Below are 17,239 nucleotides of genomic sequence, written 5' to 3' on the forward strand. Positions count from 1 at the left end.
CAGTCTGGTGCGACCTTGGGTCAGTTCAAAGCAGCTGGTCGAACGATACTCATCGACCGACCATCGACCACCGACCACACTGTTCAGCTGAACTGATGTCCTGATGAGTCGCTGTGTGCATTCCTGAACCGTGGACAGACTTAACTGGATAACTTTAAATATTGGAATATCACTACGAGCTTTCCTATATCTAAACATTTTCATCTTCATCTTTACGTTATCGGGACGGGAGGCACAATGTCCCGTTGGGCCCATTCTCGTCGATTTCCTTAGCTTCAATCTGAAATCAATCGGTGAAAATGAAACATATGAATGAACTGCAATACACTTTAGTTACTTGTATACCAATATTCATACCATTTTTGTATATAAGTGACTACTTAATGATTTTCGACATTGGTTCATAACACTCATTCAGGTAATGAGTAATTATGGCAAAACTTCGGTTTACACTAGATCACAAATAGGTGCAAGGAAACTTCGTACAAACCACATTTGTTTAACCGTAATGAATGTAGAAACACGTTGCATATGACATCTAAAACCAATTTATTTTTTACGCATATTTTCTTGCGCTGTACGGTAACTTTAGACCAAATGAAACCAATCACATAAAAGACTAGGGTTCTGAAAAAGTTAATAGCCCATTTGTAACACGCTACATGGCATTATTATGTGTGCGGAATGACAGGTCGGTGGGTATTTATAAAAGGTCCCTCACTGCGCAGCTGTCCTCTGGACGTGTATTTTCGGACACCTGCCGTGGACACGGGAGCAGAGTTGGAGGCTGAGAGCCACCCTTCAGCTCTGTGTAACGACAGCAGATGGCACAGCTCGTGGTCAGAAATAGCAGCCCGGTCCGAGAACTTCAGTCAGGCGGCAGACTTCACCGCTTTCATTGAGGATCGTATAATGGATTTTCAGGTGGATTGCCTTTGCACTTATCGCCGCTGCTGAGCAAAGAGAAATGAGGATGATTTTTGCACATGCTCACCTAATGAATATCCTCCCCAATATTGTCAGAATCAGATAATGATGCATTTTTATATGTGTGATCATGCTCTAAAGTTGATAGATGGCTCGACGTTTCCGATAGTTCTACGAACATATTTATATTTTGCAAGTGCACCTAGAATGTCACATAAAAATATTATAAAAATACTAAATCAGAGGTCGTCAGCACCCAGCAGAGCTCTCCTCACTGACGAGTACCGGCACGGCGTGAGTCGCCGGCCGGTGACCTGTGACCTCTGAGAGTGGCTCGATCGGCTCAGCACGCGGCCACCAGACGGTGTGTGTCGTCTCTAAGCCCCCGATTGGCGACTTTGATTTGACGGCAGCCGGTCGACGGCCCAGGATTTGTGCGAGAATGGCTTCGAGTGGGGAGAGAATCGATACTGGAGATGGCAGACGTGCCGAGTTCGTTCATTCGTTGTATTCTGGCTGCCAGGAACTTGTGGCAATTATCTACACGCTCGATGGCCAGAATGCAGTTTTCCCATCGTCTCTGCACACAACACGTGTTTATTGGCAGTTCTTGTGGTGCGTTGACATTTAGGAACGATAATTTCGCAATCACAACTGAGTGCAGACAAGATGCTTTTCGGAAAAGCTTGGTCTCGTTAAAACTCTCATTCCAATTTTTTAGATTTGCACAATTTGAAAATGAATTGTGGGATACCTATCATCTCACAAACGATGAGACGATAAGATGAGACGCAATGCATATTTAAGGAAACATATGTGTTTTTACCACACATAGCGGTGCGAAATTGTATATGCTGGAGCATAGCACCTTGCGCAAGTCATTGTATTTCCTTTCCCGTTTTATTGGAATGAGGATCCATTCCACACATCTTTATCCAGCCCTTTCCGCTCCACAACAGTGAAGAGCACGGCTTCATACATCTGTCGATAGATGGCAGCAGTGGTTAGCGCCTGAATGTAGGCTGCACCGCGAGGTGTGTGAAGTTCCTCATAGATAGCAGTAGCAGTTACGCCTGAATGTAGGCTGTACCGCACAGCAGTGCGCCTGGCCATTCCGGGCGGCGGGCATTAGCGGGGGTCAGCCAGCGACGGGTATTGTTGAGAAATGAATTCGACTAGCCCATGACCGCTATCAAAATAAATTTGAAAAAGCATTTATTCGTAAAAGGGACATTGATGATAGGCCCAACGATGTAGGATACGCAAACTTTACCTACCTTACTGAACGAAACCAAGTGAAAAAATCGTCCGTTTGCGGACAACAAATTGAACATCAATATCTCGTAATATATCCGCCATGCTACAGACGATGTAAAAAAAGATTGCGCCACCAGCACGGCACGAGTCACCCAAGGTGGAGGCGATGAGGCATAAAATCAGAAGCGGCGACCTTTGCTGCGTGTTATGATTCCGGGGTCGGCCGATCCGACCCGCGCCGCTCAGAACGTCTCCCTGGGGGAGTTAATACGGTCACAAACCCGCCACGTGACGAGTTACGGGCAGCACGCCGGTTTACGAGCCGACCGACGCTCCTGTAGCCAAGGAGACCACATGTTTCGTTTAATCTTCTTCGCCAATCTTCTGAAAGGGAGCTGCATCCGCCTGGTAGCAGAACCGAATAGGACACGACCTCTCGTAGATTCAGAGTCGGTTCGTCATCAGATTATGCTCGGATGTATCAAGTCTCGTGCACGGGTTTATCCGTTTCTTTACCCGTTCGCACGCAGCATTCATTCTACAAAACCAAAATGAGCAGCGCTGTCTGTGGTACCGTCTACCGGATCTCTATTGTCAGATTTGATTTAAACTGGGACGTGTAGAACTAAATGGAGAGTCGTTTAGCCGCTCACGTTTTGGTCACAGAAAAAAAATGTAAAGAAATGTGATAAAACGCCGGCGTTCAACAGAGCTCATTTCACCCTCTTGTCCATATGTCTTCTTCATATTTTCTCAGACTTTTCAGTGTACCAGCATTTGAAGTTTTCCTCGCCCGCTGTGATTTAGTGGCTGTCGCCGATAAGCCTGTATAAAAGAGCCCCACTGAGAGCGTCTATCACGTTTCTGAAATACTTTCGATAATGACGTCATCACTGTCAATGCAGAAACGCCCACGGCCGGTAAGGTTGGACAGATCCCATCAAGATAGCTTCTCCACCAGGGCGCTGTTTCGAACCACGGACGTTAGGCTCACAACCATAGCACGAACCTCATGAGGAGCTTGCAAGCAAACCCAGTGATAGAGGTGTTTCACTTTGACTCTGGGTGCGGCATTTGACAAAGAATAAACTGAGATTTAATTAGTGGGCGAGGCCAGTCCGGTAGGTAACGAAAAAACGCGATACGTGTTCGCGGTATGCGATGATGGAAATGTTAAAGTTTCTGACCATCCCTCGGGGCTCGGATTGCAGCGCCAGCGACTCAATAGCGTCATACGACACAGCCATTAGCGCCCCATCAGCGGCGTTTTTATAGAGTACTGCCACTGGTCCTGCTACAAGTACCAATACCGCAGTAACAGTGTGTACACACGCACCCACCAGCCACAATACGCCTAGCCCTACTCATCGCCCGCTTACATAACCCACATAAACTACACTGATATACCACATTGAACTTGGTCCCTGCCCCACTCGGCACATTTCGCTACCCCACAGCACAACGGTTGTAGACATCTTGCCGCCTCTTCCAACGCACGGCATGGTCGACATCAGGCTCACCGCGGATTAACCTCATTTCCAAAAGTCCGCACCAGCGATTCTAAACTGACAGGCGACATCGATAAATGACACGTCCACAAAACGTCCGTTGACGCAGGATAGAGGCCACACGGCGAAAGTCGACCATAATCGGACGCCAACCTCAGCAGCGTCGTATAGGATTATCTCTGGTCGACACTACTGAACAAGCACTATCACGCTATCGCGTATTTCGTCACAAAAGGCGTCGTTTCAGCAGACTCTACTCAGTTCGTTGAAAGGCAAGAGAAACACTGATTTTCCACGACAGTGGTGTTGAGTCGTGTGTATTGAACAGCCAGAAGTGCGCTGGTGGGCCTGCCCCGCCGAGCCGCGCTGCCGTCCGCAGGGAGACGCCCAACTACAGACGGCGGGCGGCCGGCGAGGCGGCGGCCGCATCCCCAGACACACACACAGACAGACAGACAGACAGATACCGGTCCGGGAGAGGGCAGCCGGGGAGAGGTGGAACACTGGCCAGAGGAAGAGGAAAGAGGGATGGAGAAACATTCGCCGTTCAAAATGGACACACCCAGGGGCACAGAACCCTAAAAGACAACTGTGATATTCCCGGCTGATATTTTCTAAGAGCACGGCACACGGTCAAAATCTTCTCGGAACGTCGTCGTCAGCTGATATCGTAATAGAACATATAGTTTATCTAGATTATTAAATAGCAACACGCCCGCAACTATTTCCCCAAGCAGTAACGGCACGGCGTAAGTCGGGGTTTCCGCCGCTCCCTAAAGCAGCCCACACGCCGCCCTGACGAGCCGACTCGCTCCGAAAGTCTCGTCCGTTTCCCCCCGCGCTGTCGGCAAGTTTCTCTCTCTCTCTCAGAAAGCACCACCTGCCGCGGACCATTTCCGGGCCGACCCGGCCCGTCCGGACGATCTCCGACTAGCTATCACACAAACCTTCCGTCGCCGCCGCAACAGACGAGCAACTAAAATCATCTGGCACAAAAATAGAACTCATGATACCGACTACCGGTGGTAGACTACCGCCGGGAGATTTTACACACCCATCGGACTACCCAACCGCTCTCCGGGGTGGGCCAGGAGCGGTTTGTCCACGTTAAATATCAGGACAACGCCTTGCCGTAATAAACAATTATGTTGCGTTCGCTAACCTAGTGTCAGAGCTATGCTACGGGCGCGTACAGCGAATTTACACTCAGTGTAGGTGGGAGTACAGGGGGCGGCGTCACTGTTCGATCCGGTCTGGTATCAGTGAGGCGAAGAATGATATGAAGAAGGTCCAGGCCAGTGTGAAGGGGTGCGGCCGGTTCTCCAGCTGCGGCGGCTCCACGCCCATCTGCTCCATCACCTAGGGGAACAGGGCACATACATCAGGGCAGGGCAGAGGCAGGGAAGGGCATGGAATGAGTGGGAGAGGAGCAAGGCAGGGCAGGGTAAGGCAGACAGGGAATGATTAGACAGGAAAGGACTAAGGAGAGGGCAAAGAAGGACGGGGAAGGACAGTGCAAGTTTTTGGTCGACCATCCATTTTATCCAGTGCTAGTACCAGATAAAAACAGTGCAGGAAAATCTCCAGTGACGGGTAAAACAATGTGATTGTTACACAATCACATCAGCGTTGAATTAGCGGAGTTGTTTGGATGGGGCAGGCGGTATTTGACTTGACAACTCCTTCAGCAAGATCCGAGTGTCACGTCCGATCAACGTTCTGCCTCCAGGAAGGGCGGTAAGCGGTGTCTTTGGAGGTCATGTCACGTCCCGTCGGCGGTGTCCCAACCTCCGGTCGTATAACATAACGTCTCGGACAGCCGGGAGCGGTCGGAGGTCACCGGGCGAAGGTCAGACCCCGCCCGGGAATAGAGCTCCTCGAGACAGACTCACCGGAATTAATTACCAGGCTAATGTCCGAGGAAGATTTCTCGTTTCAATATCAGGCTTTATATATGGAACAGAGGCCCCTATTGAAATGGGCATCGATGCATCTCAAACTCGAAAGACGTTAATGCCTGAGGGGTTCCAGGAACGCGGCTGTATGTTTCACAGCGACTGAAGATACATTAGCCCAGAGATGCAGCCTGTATGAGATGACCCGGAAAAGCACTATCGGTACCATAAATATACAAAGTTATGTTCCCATCATGAAAAGACTTTAGATCAACATCAGCAGTTCAGCGAACAAACGCATTTGAATCTATTAAGGTCACAACATGAGAATGTTCAACTTTTCACGATCCTGAACTTCCATTATACACTACTGAACTGCCGCACCCAAAATATCCCAGCTCGTACTCCAAAACTCGCCCCCACCCATCCACCATCCAGGGCGGGAATGACCGATGACGAGCAGGGCAGGCACGGCGAGCAGGGCAGGGAGGGACAGTACAGGTTAGAACATCCACCGTCCCACTCTGCCGTCCCCCATTCCTCACCCGTCGCAGCTCCTCGCTGACACGGAGCTCTCCGTCCTCCCGGCGGTCCTCCCGTCGTTCCTCCTGCCCGTCCTCCCGCTGGGGAGGCTGAGCGGCGTCCCCACCGTCCTCTCCTCCAGGCTGAGCCGCCGGAGCCGGAGCCGGAGCTGGAGCCGGAGCCGCAGCAGGAGCCGGAGCCGGAGCGGGTGGTGGGGCGACCCGGGCCGGCTGGAAGTAGCCCTGGTTGTACCTGAGGAGAGAGCACGGCGGTCAGCGGGTGTGTGCGGCTGAAAGTACCGGGTTTAAACGATGCACTATCCGCTTTTCCAGTGTTTGATAATTATGTTTTTACAGTACTTTGTAGGGGCGCCCGGACTGTGTTGGTCATCGGCACTTCTGTTGTCACGCTTGGATCATGGTACGCTGACTGCCTGTGCTTGGAGGTGAACTACCTAGCGCAGTCAGCTAAAGGGCTGACTTTAGCCGACTAAACAGCTGAAGTTGAGTGATAACAGCATACGGCTGACCGTTTGAGAAGAAAAAAAAAACATCGTTCAGAACAGCAGCGGTTATCGCACTGCGACGCTGATGAGTTGAGAGTATAACCATCTCCCCGCGATTGGAATTCAATCGGAAAACGGCACGCATACCGCGTCAGCACCAGAAGCGGAGCTCGGCACGCCACGATTTCCATCAATGATGATGATGGTGCTAAAGCTATGACGCTTAAGTCTGCAGCATTATACGGCGCTCAGAGCGAATTCCATTTCCACCCACACAGGCGATAAGACCGCAGCGGAGTCACTCTGCCGTCTGACGGATCTGAGGCCTTGCCGACAGCAGGGGTAAGCCCCGGACAGTTGACTGTGTGGGCGGGTCGCCGAATCACCACCGTTGTCGAGCGGACTAGAACGTGACGGGAGGGGACGGGAGGGGAGGGAGGGGCGACACGCACGCAGCTCACGCACTCTGGCGGGTCAGCCGGCGTCACATCGCAGTAAAAAACAGCACCATTGGCCGGCCACCGCCGGGGAACGGATAGACGTCAGTGGACTCGACACAAATAATACCGAGCTAGCGGCGATAAAAAATGCAGGACTAGTGGACACAACAAAGCTATTTGGAGACAAAACAGGTACGACTGTGATCAACACATAGGGGAAGGCGTAGCTAATAATTGCATCACCCACTCAAAAGGCTAGCCGTGGTTGTACCCTACCACGAAACAACAGCCAAGTTTTTTTTTTGTAAATCTCATCAATACTATAGGTACACGCATTTTACCAGAATACAACAGCCAACTCTCAACTACCACAAACAGGCTTCTAGCGCGTCTTTCAGCATCCAAACACCATCTCACAAACACTAAAAACAGCGCCGCCCACCCCGACACCCATTCTCGCATCCACTCCGCCCATTCCGCCCATTCCCGCATCCATTCCGCCCATTCCGGGCGCCCATTCCCGCATCCCCCGCACACACCGGCGGTCGATTTTCCCGTCCACCGAGCCGACTGTAATGGGATGGCGTTCGTTCGAGCCGTTCAGGCGCTCCCTCGAGTGTGATCGCCGCGCGCCAGCCGACCGGCTGACGTGTGCCGTGCGTGGGAGGCGAGCGAGGGAAGGGCGGGGTGATACACAGCGCTGCAGGAGCCAAAAATAGACGGACCGTGTCCGACGGCAGCTCATAGAGGCAGCCCCAAACTGCCGTCAGTCGGCGCAGGGACAAACAGACGAGGATGTAGGTACTAGTGTCTATATGCCCGCCGCAGGGGATAATCGCTTGGCAAGCACGGTTGACCCCGGAGCTGAAAGGTCAACAGCTACTGGTCACTGGGCTATTCAGTCACCGGTGCTATACAGGGTGCGAGTGGCGCAACACGGACCCAAGACACAGAAGAACGCCGTCCAATCTTGCTGATTACTACCCCTACCCCACCTCCATAACATGCAATTAGGCAGGTAAGGTATCGTGTGAGACAACCACTGTGACGCATATAGCTCAGCCTGAGCTCATATCTCACCAAACTTCGAATACTAACAACAAAAGCCCTAACGAAGAGTCTCTTGCAAATTAGCAGCAGGAGCATAACTTTGGTAATTCAGTGGAATATGACACCGACGCAGTCACCCTGGACTACTTTTGTGACACCGTTAATGATGACGATAATGTTACACAGACGCTCATGCCAATCAACGGACTATTTACGGGAGCAGGATAGTATGATCGCAATCCCCCGAATTATTGTCCTTCTCATTATGTTTGCAGCGGCTGGATCTGGTGTATACCACGGTGTCCTGTTCTCCCTGTTCCCACCCTTACCCAGCCCGGGGGAGTGTATCACCGCCGCGGCGGACGGCCGGTCGGTCGGTCCCCAGGTCGATACCCGTCCACCATCCGCCACCCCCACACAGCGCGCAGTTAGTGTCCAGAACGACCGCCCCCACCCCCGCCCCCGCCCGGCGAGCAATCATCGCGCGCGCCGTGCCGCGCAGCGCCGAGCGGCTCCGAGGTGACCGGCCGAGACGGCCGCAGGGACCGCCGGCGGCCGGCAAATGAATGGAGAACGAAGACCGGGGGGCCGTGGGGACGCCAATGAGAGAGGGATACTGCGCACAAAGATAGGTGCGCACCCTCAGTCCAAGAGGGAATGGTGGAAGGAAAAGGGAGACAGACGGAAAGAGAGAGAGAGAGAGAGAGAGAGAGAGAGAGAGAGAGAGAGAGAGAGAGAGAGAGAGAGAGAGAGAGAGAGAGAGAGAGAGAGAGAGAGAGAGAGAGAGAGAGAGACCCGTCGACACAAGATACCGACCACACTACCGATTACATGCAGTCACAACATGATCTGCGGGTGTATGGTCTCACCAGAAGCCGTCCCTGCTCGGTATCATATCCTGGTCGGTGTCGGGACATCAAGACAGTAGTCGATCGATCGTCTCGGTACGGCGTAATGAGACAAACGTAAATATACGATAAGAAGGGATGCGCTCGCGTGCTCCGTGGGAGCTTATTGATTCGTCATGAGGACGAGATAGACGGCTCGAGAGGCGGGCGGGGCGGCTTGTCGTGATGATTGAACGGACTGTGTTGGCAGAAGAGCGGGATGTGTGGGCGGACAATTATACAGCTGTTTGATGTCAATGAAGACGGGTAAATCGGGGCCAATGTTCACATCGTGGAAGCTTCTGGGTAAAAAGGATGTGGACTTTGCTATGGAATAACCACGCAGTACGCATTGCTGTTACCATTTTGTCCTACCTTTGTAACCGTCAGTTCTTAAGTCATTAATTAAGCACCAACATATTATTCGTTCATTACGACATGTACTAGTTAACTTTGAGCAGCAATTTTCTCTTCGAGATATTGGACTTGCCTGAAATGGTCCTATAATATCAATGAGCACGGTACTTACTAACTACTTACGTAACTGCACTTCCATCCGACAATTTTCAACTTCTCGAAACTCATAAAATGATGAAACAATGTCGAAACAGAGGTCGTTCCGGGAAACCATGAAGCATATTCGTTCAGTGATTTTCAGTGACGGAAACCTTCTCAATATGAACTACAAACCTGACTGACATTTAAAGGCCAACATTTCAGAGCGGCGGGTAATTTCTGTAGACAGCTCGTCCGACTCAGGTTTCTGCCAGTCTCAGCGGACCGGCGAGTCGCACACCGCCGCTGACGACTGGCCTTTCATGGAGAAATAACTCACTCAGAAGTGCTGTAAGTCGGTACGTGACCGCGACTCCCAGGCGGTACAAATGTACCGTACCGTTTCCGTTTGGTGTCATGAGCACCCCGTTAAAGGTCGTGCCCCGTAGCTAAATGGTTTATTACTTGGCTTTATGGAAGTGTGGTCTGTAACAAGTTAAGCCCAGCTAAATAGATGTCCAGCATATTGGGTGGAGAAATTACACCGTGAGGAATTACCAGCCAGCAGATGGGCATGGAGTGGACATTACTGAGAAATGTCTTTTTTCGCCATGACGCGGCTAATAAAAGTCATGGCACTTACGCATAACGGAGGTCATATTGTGTTTCGGAGGCCAAACGATCAACTTAACGAAATCCATACAAAGATGGCAGATGCTGTTTTCCTCGACGAAACCGCCGTTCGCCCGATCATCACAGACGGGCCAGGACCCCCACCCTCTCTCCTCATCCTCCAACTTATCCCCTCCCCTCCCCCATACCACCCTTCCCCACTCTTTACTCACAGATAGGCCAGGAATCCGAAGCCGAGCACGAGCACTAGCCGGGAGACAGAGGCGTAGAAGTAGACGGCCAAGAAGAGCACGGAGAGGCGGGCCAGGCCGTGCAGCCAGTCGAGCCAGTCCCACTGGCCGCCGGCGTCCTCCTCCTCCTCCATCACACCACCTGGCGGACACAACGGGAACTTGAAGTTCAGGGACTGTCGATAGGTGGGCGCGGAAAGCCGGCAGACATCGTTTGACGGTAGCGAGGAATAAAAAATAAAACAAGGCCTTTCGGCAGCAAAAAGTAAGCATTTGCGAATAACACAGTACGTACTTAACGCCGTTACAGAAGATTGGCCTGCTATTCTGGGAACCTCATCAAGAATTACATTTTGATTGGGGTCGGGTTCTACCAAGCGGTCATAATCTCCGCACAATAAGGTCATTCGGTCAACTCACCCTGCGCATTGAGCCGAACGTTCTGATTGTTGTTGGCGGCCGGCGCGGGGGCGGGCGGCGGCTGCTGGGCGGCCGCCGGGGCGGGGGCGGGGGCGGCGGGCGGCGGGGTGTGGGCGGCGGCGGCGGCGGCCGGGAGGTGTCCCGACCCGGCGGCCGGTACCGGAGTCGGCTGGGGCCAGATGAGCGGCATCGAGCCTGGTCCGTACTGCATCATCTGGGCGTACTGGGCCCAGTACTGCGAGTACATGTGCTGCATGGCCAGCAGCTGGTGGTGGCCGCCGTGCAGCTGCTGCGCCCACTGGCCCAGGTCGTACTGGTGCGGCAGCGCGCCGGCCGGCGGCGCCGCCGCCGCTGCCACCTGGCGGAGACGACGGTAAACAGTCAGCTCTGAGTCGGGCCGGGAGCTAGAGCCGCCTGGCGGGCGCGGTGGGAAACAATCAGCTGTGACGAAACGGGTCGCTCCGCCGGGGGCAGGGGAGGGGGAGGGGAGGGTATGACGCAGCGCGCCGTGAACCCGGCCAGCAGGCAAGGTCAGCGGACACGGACGGAGGGCAGCGCGGCCCGGCCGTGACGGCTGACGGTAGGCCACGGCCGCGGCCTGCGCACCATGTCATGACGGGAGAGGCATTCGGCCAGCGGTGCACAGCTGATAAGGCCAGACGACCACAACAGCTGCAGAGCCTAGCAAATGTCAACACACAGCTGGATACTAACTGCGCAGTTGCACAAAACAGGACATTATCGGGAAAATCGCATGGACATGATCACAAATATCCACTTTAGAGACCGCATCACACGAGAACCTAGCCTCGAAACATGCTCTTGAACAGCTGCAGGTAGCAACATAACCGTCACGCCCCCGTCGAAGCCCCTGAACCCCATTCTCCTCTTCTCCACCTCTCTCTCGGAGATAGCCCGGGGAAATCGGGACTGGGCCGGTCACGGGAGGCCGGCGCCCCGCCAGCACCAATCTGGGTCACCGTGGCATTAAAAGTGAGTGGGTTCAGCCGTACGGGAACGGTCCAGTAGCTGCGGTTGGTTGGATACGGTGGATTAGAACTCACTACTGCACTGTGTGGGGATGGGAGGTTAGCGAGTGTTCGCGAACAACTAAATATGGAGGGGAGATGACTTGTGATGGGGATAGAATGGTGGTAGGTAGCGGAGCGATTAAAGCTATACGCACGGTATAACGCAGTGCTATATGCACTTTCTGACAAAAGTCTATGCCAAAAGGTGCAGAATGAAAATGAAATAATACGTGCGATATGAGTATGATCCCCGAATGATCAGATGGATCAAGGCAGTAGCTATCGTTGTTATAACAAACAATTACCTGATACAGAGTCTCACGCCCTTTATTCGGAGTTATCCTACTTCATCGCGGAAATCACGATGCAAAAGTAGAAACTCCACAAATAGTCGCTACCAGATGTCCAAACCGACCGAATCAGTGCAGATAACGATAGGGAAACCATCCCCGTTTCAGCTTGTAGCGGGGTTAGAAAGCGAAGCCGATTTGTGTACCGAACACTCTCGCCCCAGTTTCACTAGCTCCAGCAGTCACATACCGTGACCACTTATCGTGACTGGCCGCTATTCAAACACCTGACCTACCCACCCCTCCCCCTTCCTCGGCACATACAGTGCCCCGGCCATAGCAACCAGCATTAGTCTGCGATGCGCTTTGTTAGCGCAGAAACCGAGACAGAGTCGAGTAGAAATTCGCCCCGTAATTGACTCGAAAGTTATCGGCGCACTGATCTGATACCGCACTGAAACTGATACACATTGATACCGTACGCCTAGAAGATAGTCATATGCGTAGCAATAACTACATTGCTGCTCCAAGGTCGCTAAATATAAGCGAAAATCTCCGCGAGTTTCCCGTAATTGCAAATCAGATTTGCGTACTAAAAGCCGGAGGGACCCCTATGCTATTTAGACTGGCTGCAAATGTCAACAAGTGTTGGCTATAATTAGTCAAATAGCCGCTTGTGGCGCTCGTTACATCGAGCCCATGACAGCCAGCGATCGGCGCATCCGCGGCACGCCGCTCCGTCATATTTCGTCATTTTCTCATGCATCAGCCCACTCACTACGCACGAATGCACGTCACAGCACGAAGATAACATAGGCCCGTGAGAAATATCAGCTGGGTTAGTCCGGCGCCTTGGGAACCGGCCGCGGCAGAAACAGATTATGTCTCTGCCGACTGGCGGTGCCAGGCTTACGATAAAATAAAAATCGGTAGGCACTAGGCATGTCGCGTACGATTAAAAATTGAGTTTGGTTGTAGGTTGTTTAGTTCGAAGCGAAACACTCCAATTTTGCGTTAGCTAGCTACGGAATCGAGCAAGACCGATGATTTCGACGTCACACACATCGCTCTCTGGATGGAAGGATCCACGGAAGGTCATGGGGGTATTACCGCGGACCCAACACCGGAAGCGATAACGAACACACACTGGACACACACCGGGAGCCACGATACTGACTCTGGACCACCGCCGGCCAGAGGCTGTGCGCCGAGACTGACCTGCGGCTGTGGCGGCTGTTGAGGCTGGGGCTGCGGCGCCGCCTGCTGCTGCTGCTGGCGCCTGTGTCGGAGGCCGCCCCCGGCGTGTGAGGGGGCGGGTTCGGCCGGCGGCGCGCACACCAGGTGTACGGTGTGGACGGTGGAGTCGTCGTCATGGCGGCGCAGGACGTCCCCCAGCCGGCTGTCGTCAGTCAGCAGCTGGCCCGAGTAGATCAGACGCTGCTCCCGGAGCGTCTGCCGGCACAAACATATCGTTAGATAAACAATACCAACACACTGCCATACACAGAATCCTGGATTTTGTGAGGCACTATGCTGACTCGCAAGCAGGGCTGCAGAGTCAGAGTACCTAGGTCAGAAATGGCAGTTCCTGGCCACAGTTAAAGTTGTCAAGATCTTGCAGATCCATAACCCAAAGTCAAGTTGGGATTGCCTTGCCCCGCATGGCCTTAGGCTGTTTCTGTTGATTTTACCCTAGTTTTTGACCACATGTTACATGTATGTTGTATGTTGAATTCAATAAATACAGTAAAACTTTCAGGGAACCTAGCACTTACTGGTTTTGTGGGGTAGTTTTCAGCCAAATGTCCTTTGAGCTGCTGCACTGTCCAAGTCCCTCGGCACTGCACAGGATGGTCGTCGTGCTTCTGGTTTGGAGCCTTGATCAAAACAGTGATGTCTGGTGTATCCAGCATGGCTGACTGCTGTGAACTGAAAACATCATTTTATGTCACTTTGTAGGTTTCAAGGCAAAAAAAGAATGAACATGGATGCTGACGAGCAGGTAATTGGTAACGGTAGCGCTGGCTTACACCTTCTCCGCCGGCGCCAAGGTTGAAACTAATCAAGGTCACGTTTATTGATGTCCGTGAAGTTAGCGTCAGCAACAGCAACGAATGCAGCGTCGGATTCAGAATCGCTTCAAAAACTCATATCAGGTCAATTGGGGGACGGGGAGCAAGAATATGACCTTTATTTAGCCCTAGCTCTTACCCCTTACCCTTTAATCGGCCCTTAAAGGAAGGGGCGCGTCAAAAGTGCCTCAAGGGTTCGTCTCATCGCCAAAATAAGGGCGGTAATCGATTCCTCGGGTCAATGTCAATATCTAGCCGCAGCCTCGGGTTCCAGATGTGTGCATCTTACCCCTTACCCCTTAATCGGCCCTTAAAAGAAGGGGCGCGTCAAAAGTGCCTCAAGAGTTCGTCTGATCGCCAAAATAAGGGCGGCAATCGATTCATCGGGTCAATATCTACCCGCAGCCTCGGGTTCCAGATGTGTGCATCTTACCCCTTACCCCTTAATCGGCCCTTAAAGGAAGGGGCGCGTCAAAAGTGCCTCAAGGGTTCGTATGATCGCCAAAATAAGGGCGGCAATCGATTCCTCGGGTCAATATACAGCCGCAGCCTCAGGTTCCAGATGTGTGCATCTTACCCCTTACCCCTTAATCGGCCCTTAAAGGAAGGGGCGTGTCAAAAGTGTCTCAAGGGTTCGTCTGATCGCCAAAAAAAGGGCGGCAATCGATTCCTAGGGTCAATATCTAGCCGCAGCCTCGGGTTCCAGATGTGTGCATCTTACCCCTTACCCCTTAATCGGCCATTAAAGGAAGGGGCGTGTCAAAAGTGCCTCAAGGGTTCGTCTGATCGCCAAAATAAGGGCGGCAATCGATTCCTCGGGTGAATATCTATCCGCAGCCTCGGGTTCCAGATGTGTGCATCTTACCCCTTACCCCTTAATCGGCCCTTAAGGCAAGGGGCGCGGTAAAAGTACCTCAAGGGTTCGTCTGATCGCCAAAATAAGTGTCGCAATCGATTCATCGGGTCAATATCTAGCCGCAGCCTCGGGTTCCAGATGTGTGCATCTTACCCCTTACCCCTTAATCGGCCCTTAAAAGAAGGGGCGCGTCAAAAGTACCTCAAGGGTTCGTCTGGTCGCCAAAATAAGGGCGGCAATCGATTCCTCGGGTCAATATCTAGCCGCAGCCTCGCGATCCAGGTGTGTGCATCTTACCCTTACCCCTTAATCGGCCCTTAAAAGAAGGGGCGCGTCAAAAGTGCCTCAAGAGTTCGTCTGATCGCCAAAATAAGGGCGGCACTCGATTCCTCGGGTCAATATCTACCCGCAGCCTCGGGTTCCAGATGTGTGCATCTTACCTCTTACCCCTTAATCGGCCCTTAAAGGAAGGGGCGCGTCAAAAGTGCCTCAAGGGTTCGTCTGATCGCCAAAATAAGGGCGGCAATCGATTCCTCGGGTCAATATCTAGCCGCAGCCTCGGGTTCCAGATGTGTGCATCTTACCCCTTAATCGGCCCTTAAAGGAAGGGACGCGTCAAAAGTGCCTCAAGGGTTCGTCTGATCGCCGAAATAAGTGTCGCAATCGATTCATCGGGTCAATATCTAGCCGCAGCCTCAGGTTCAAAAAGGCCGATAAAGGGGTAAGGGGTAAGATGCACACATCTTGAACCCGAGGCTGCGGATAGATATTGACCCGAGGAATCGATTGCGACCCTTATTTTGGCGATCAGACAAACGCTTGAGGCACTTTTGACGCGCCCCTTCCTTTAAGGGCTGATTAAGGGGTAAGGGATAGGATGCACACATCTGGAACCCGAGGCTGCGGCTAGATATTGACCCGAGGAATCGATTGCCGCCCTTATTTTGGCGATCAGACGAATCCTTGAGGCACTTTTGACGCGCCCCTTCCTTTAAGGGCCGATTAAGAGGTAAGGGGTAAGATGCACACATCTGGAACCCGACGCTGCGGCTAGATATTCACCCAAGAAATCGATTGCCGCCCTTATTTTGGCGATCAGACGAACCCTTGAGGCACTTTTGACCCGCCCCTTCCTTTAAGGGCCGATAAAGGGGTAAGGGGTAGGGTGCACACATCTGGAACCCAAGGCTGCGGCTAGATATTCACCCGAGGAATCGATTGCCGCCCTTATTTTGGCGATCAGACGAACCCTTGAGGCACTTTTGACGCGCCCCTTCCTTTAAGGGCCGATAAAGGGGTAAGGGGTAAGATGCACACATCTGGAACCCAAGGGCGCGGCTAGATATTGACCCAAGAAATCGATTACCGCCCTTATTTTGGCGATCAGACGAACCCTTGAGGCACTTTTGATGCGCCCCTTCCTTTAAGGGTCAATTAAAGGGTAAGGGGTATGAGCTAGGGCTAAATAAAGGTCATATTCTTGCTCCCCGTCCCCCAATTGACCTGATATGAGTTTTTGAAGTGATTCTGAATCCGAAGCTGTATTCGTTGCTGTTGCTGACGCTAACTTCACGGACATCAATAAACGTGACCTTGATTAGTTTCAACCTTGGCGCCGGCGGAGAAGGTGTAAGCCAGCGCTACCGTTACCGGTAATTTAATAATTGAAATGCAACCTACCTAATGTATGCATTTCCAATGGGCATAATTGCAGCTAGCCTAACTTCAGTTAGTAGCATAACAAAGGTAAATGTCATGACACATACAAAGCACAGGAATAGATATATAATCTGAATGTATTTTGATTTGTGTAATGTGTAACCAAGTGACAAGACACCTGAAGCAGGACAAAGAGCTGATACCTTAGTAAACGGACAAAGTATTGACGAACCTGTTTGCCACCGAAAGCCGACAGGACACCGTCACCGAAACCCGAACAAAAATGTTCGAAAATAAATAACAGCCCAACACAAACTCTATCCCGACGGCCCAGCGCCTATGACGAAACTCGGCCAAGGAACGACGAATCCGACGAATCGTTCTTCACACAAACTCTACGAGGATTTGGCGCACTGTGATTGGACAATCCAATGTTTACGCTACTAGGGCCCTCAAGGTCATGAAATCAAATAGGAAATCAAATGGGAAAAGAAGATATGCGTTGCAGTGAATAAATAAATTGCATGGATATTCGATCAAGCGCTGTTTGAATTTAATTATG

The 17,239-nt window shown here is 52.1% G+C and overlaps 1 protein-coding gene across 1 annotated transcript; it reads right to left on the minus strand.

Moving 5' to 3' along the window:
* Positions 1-4,257: 4,257 nt before the first annotated feature.
* Positions 4,258-17,093, minus strand: LOC122385786 (homocysteine-responsive endoplasmic reticulum-resident ubiquitin-like domain member 2 protein). Its single transcript, XM_043374296.1, has 7 exons — positions 16,910-17,093; positions 13,866-14,019; positions 13,309-13,542; positions 10,770-11,127; positions 10,332-10,491; positions 6,133-6,361; positions 4,258-5,051 (listed from the first exon to the last, which is right to left on the minus strand). Exons 2-7 carry the CDS (start codon positions 14,001-14,003, stop codon positions 4,929-4,931), a joined length of 1,242 nt encoding a protein of 413 aa, XP_043230231.1. The 5' UTR covers positions 14,004-14,019; positions 16,910-17,093; the 3' UTR covers positions 4,258-4,928.
* Between the last annotated feature and the right edge of the window lie 146 nt (positions 17,094-17,239).

The sequence above is a fragment of the Amphibalanus amphitrite genome, unplaced genomic scaffold (genome assembly GCF_019059575.1).
Source record: "Amphibalanus amphitrite isolate SeventyFive unplaced genomic scaffold, NRLGWU_Aamphi_draft 000230F_arrow, whole genome shotgun sequence".
NCBI classification, from domain to species: Eukaryota; Metazoa; Arthropoda; class Thecostraca; order Balanomorpha; family Balanidae; genus Amphibalanus; species Amphibalanus amphitrite.

Coding starts and splice junctions, on each gene's coding strand:
- LOC122385786 (XM_043374296.1), bottom strand. CDS start 14,003: ATGCTGGATACACCAGACATCACTGTTTTGATCAAGGCTCCAAACCAG. Junction 11,128..13,308: donor AACAGCCGCCACAGCCGCAG/GTCAGTCTCGGC, acceptor CGTCTCCGCCAG/GTGGCAGCGGCGGCGGCGCC. Junction 5,052..6,132: donor TCAGCGAGGAGCTGCGACGG/GTGAGGAATGGG, acceptor CTGTTCCCCTAG/GTGATGGAGCAGATGGGCGT.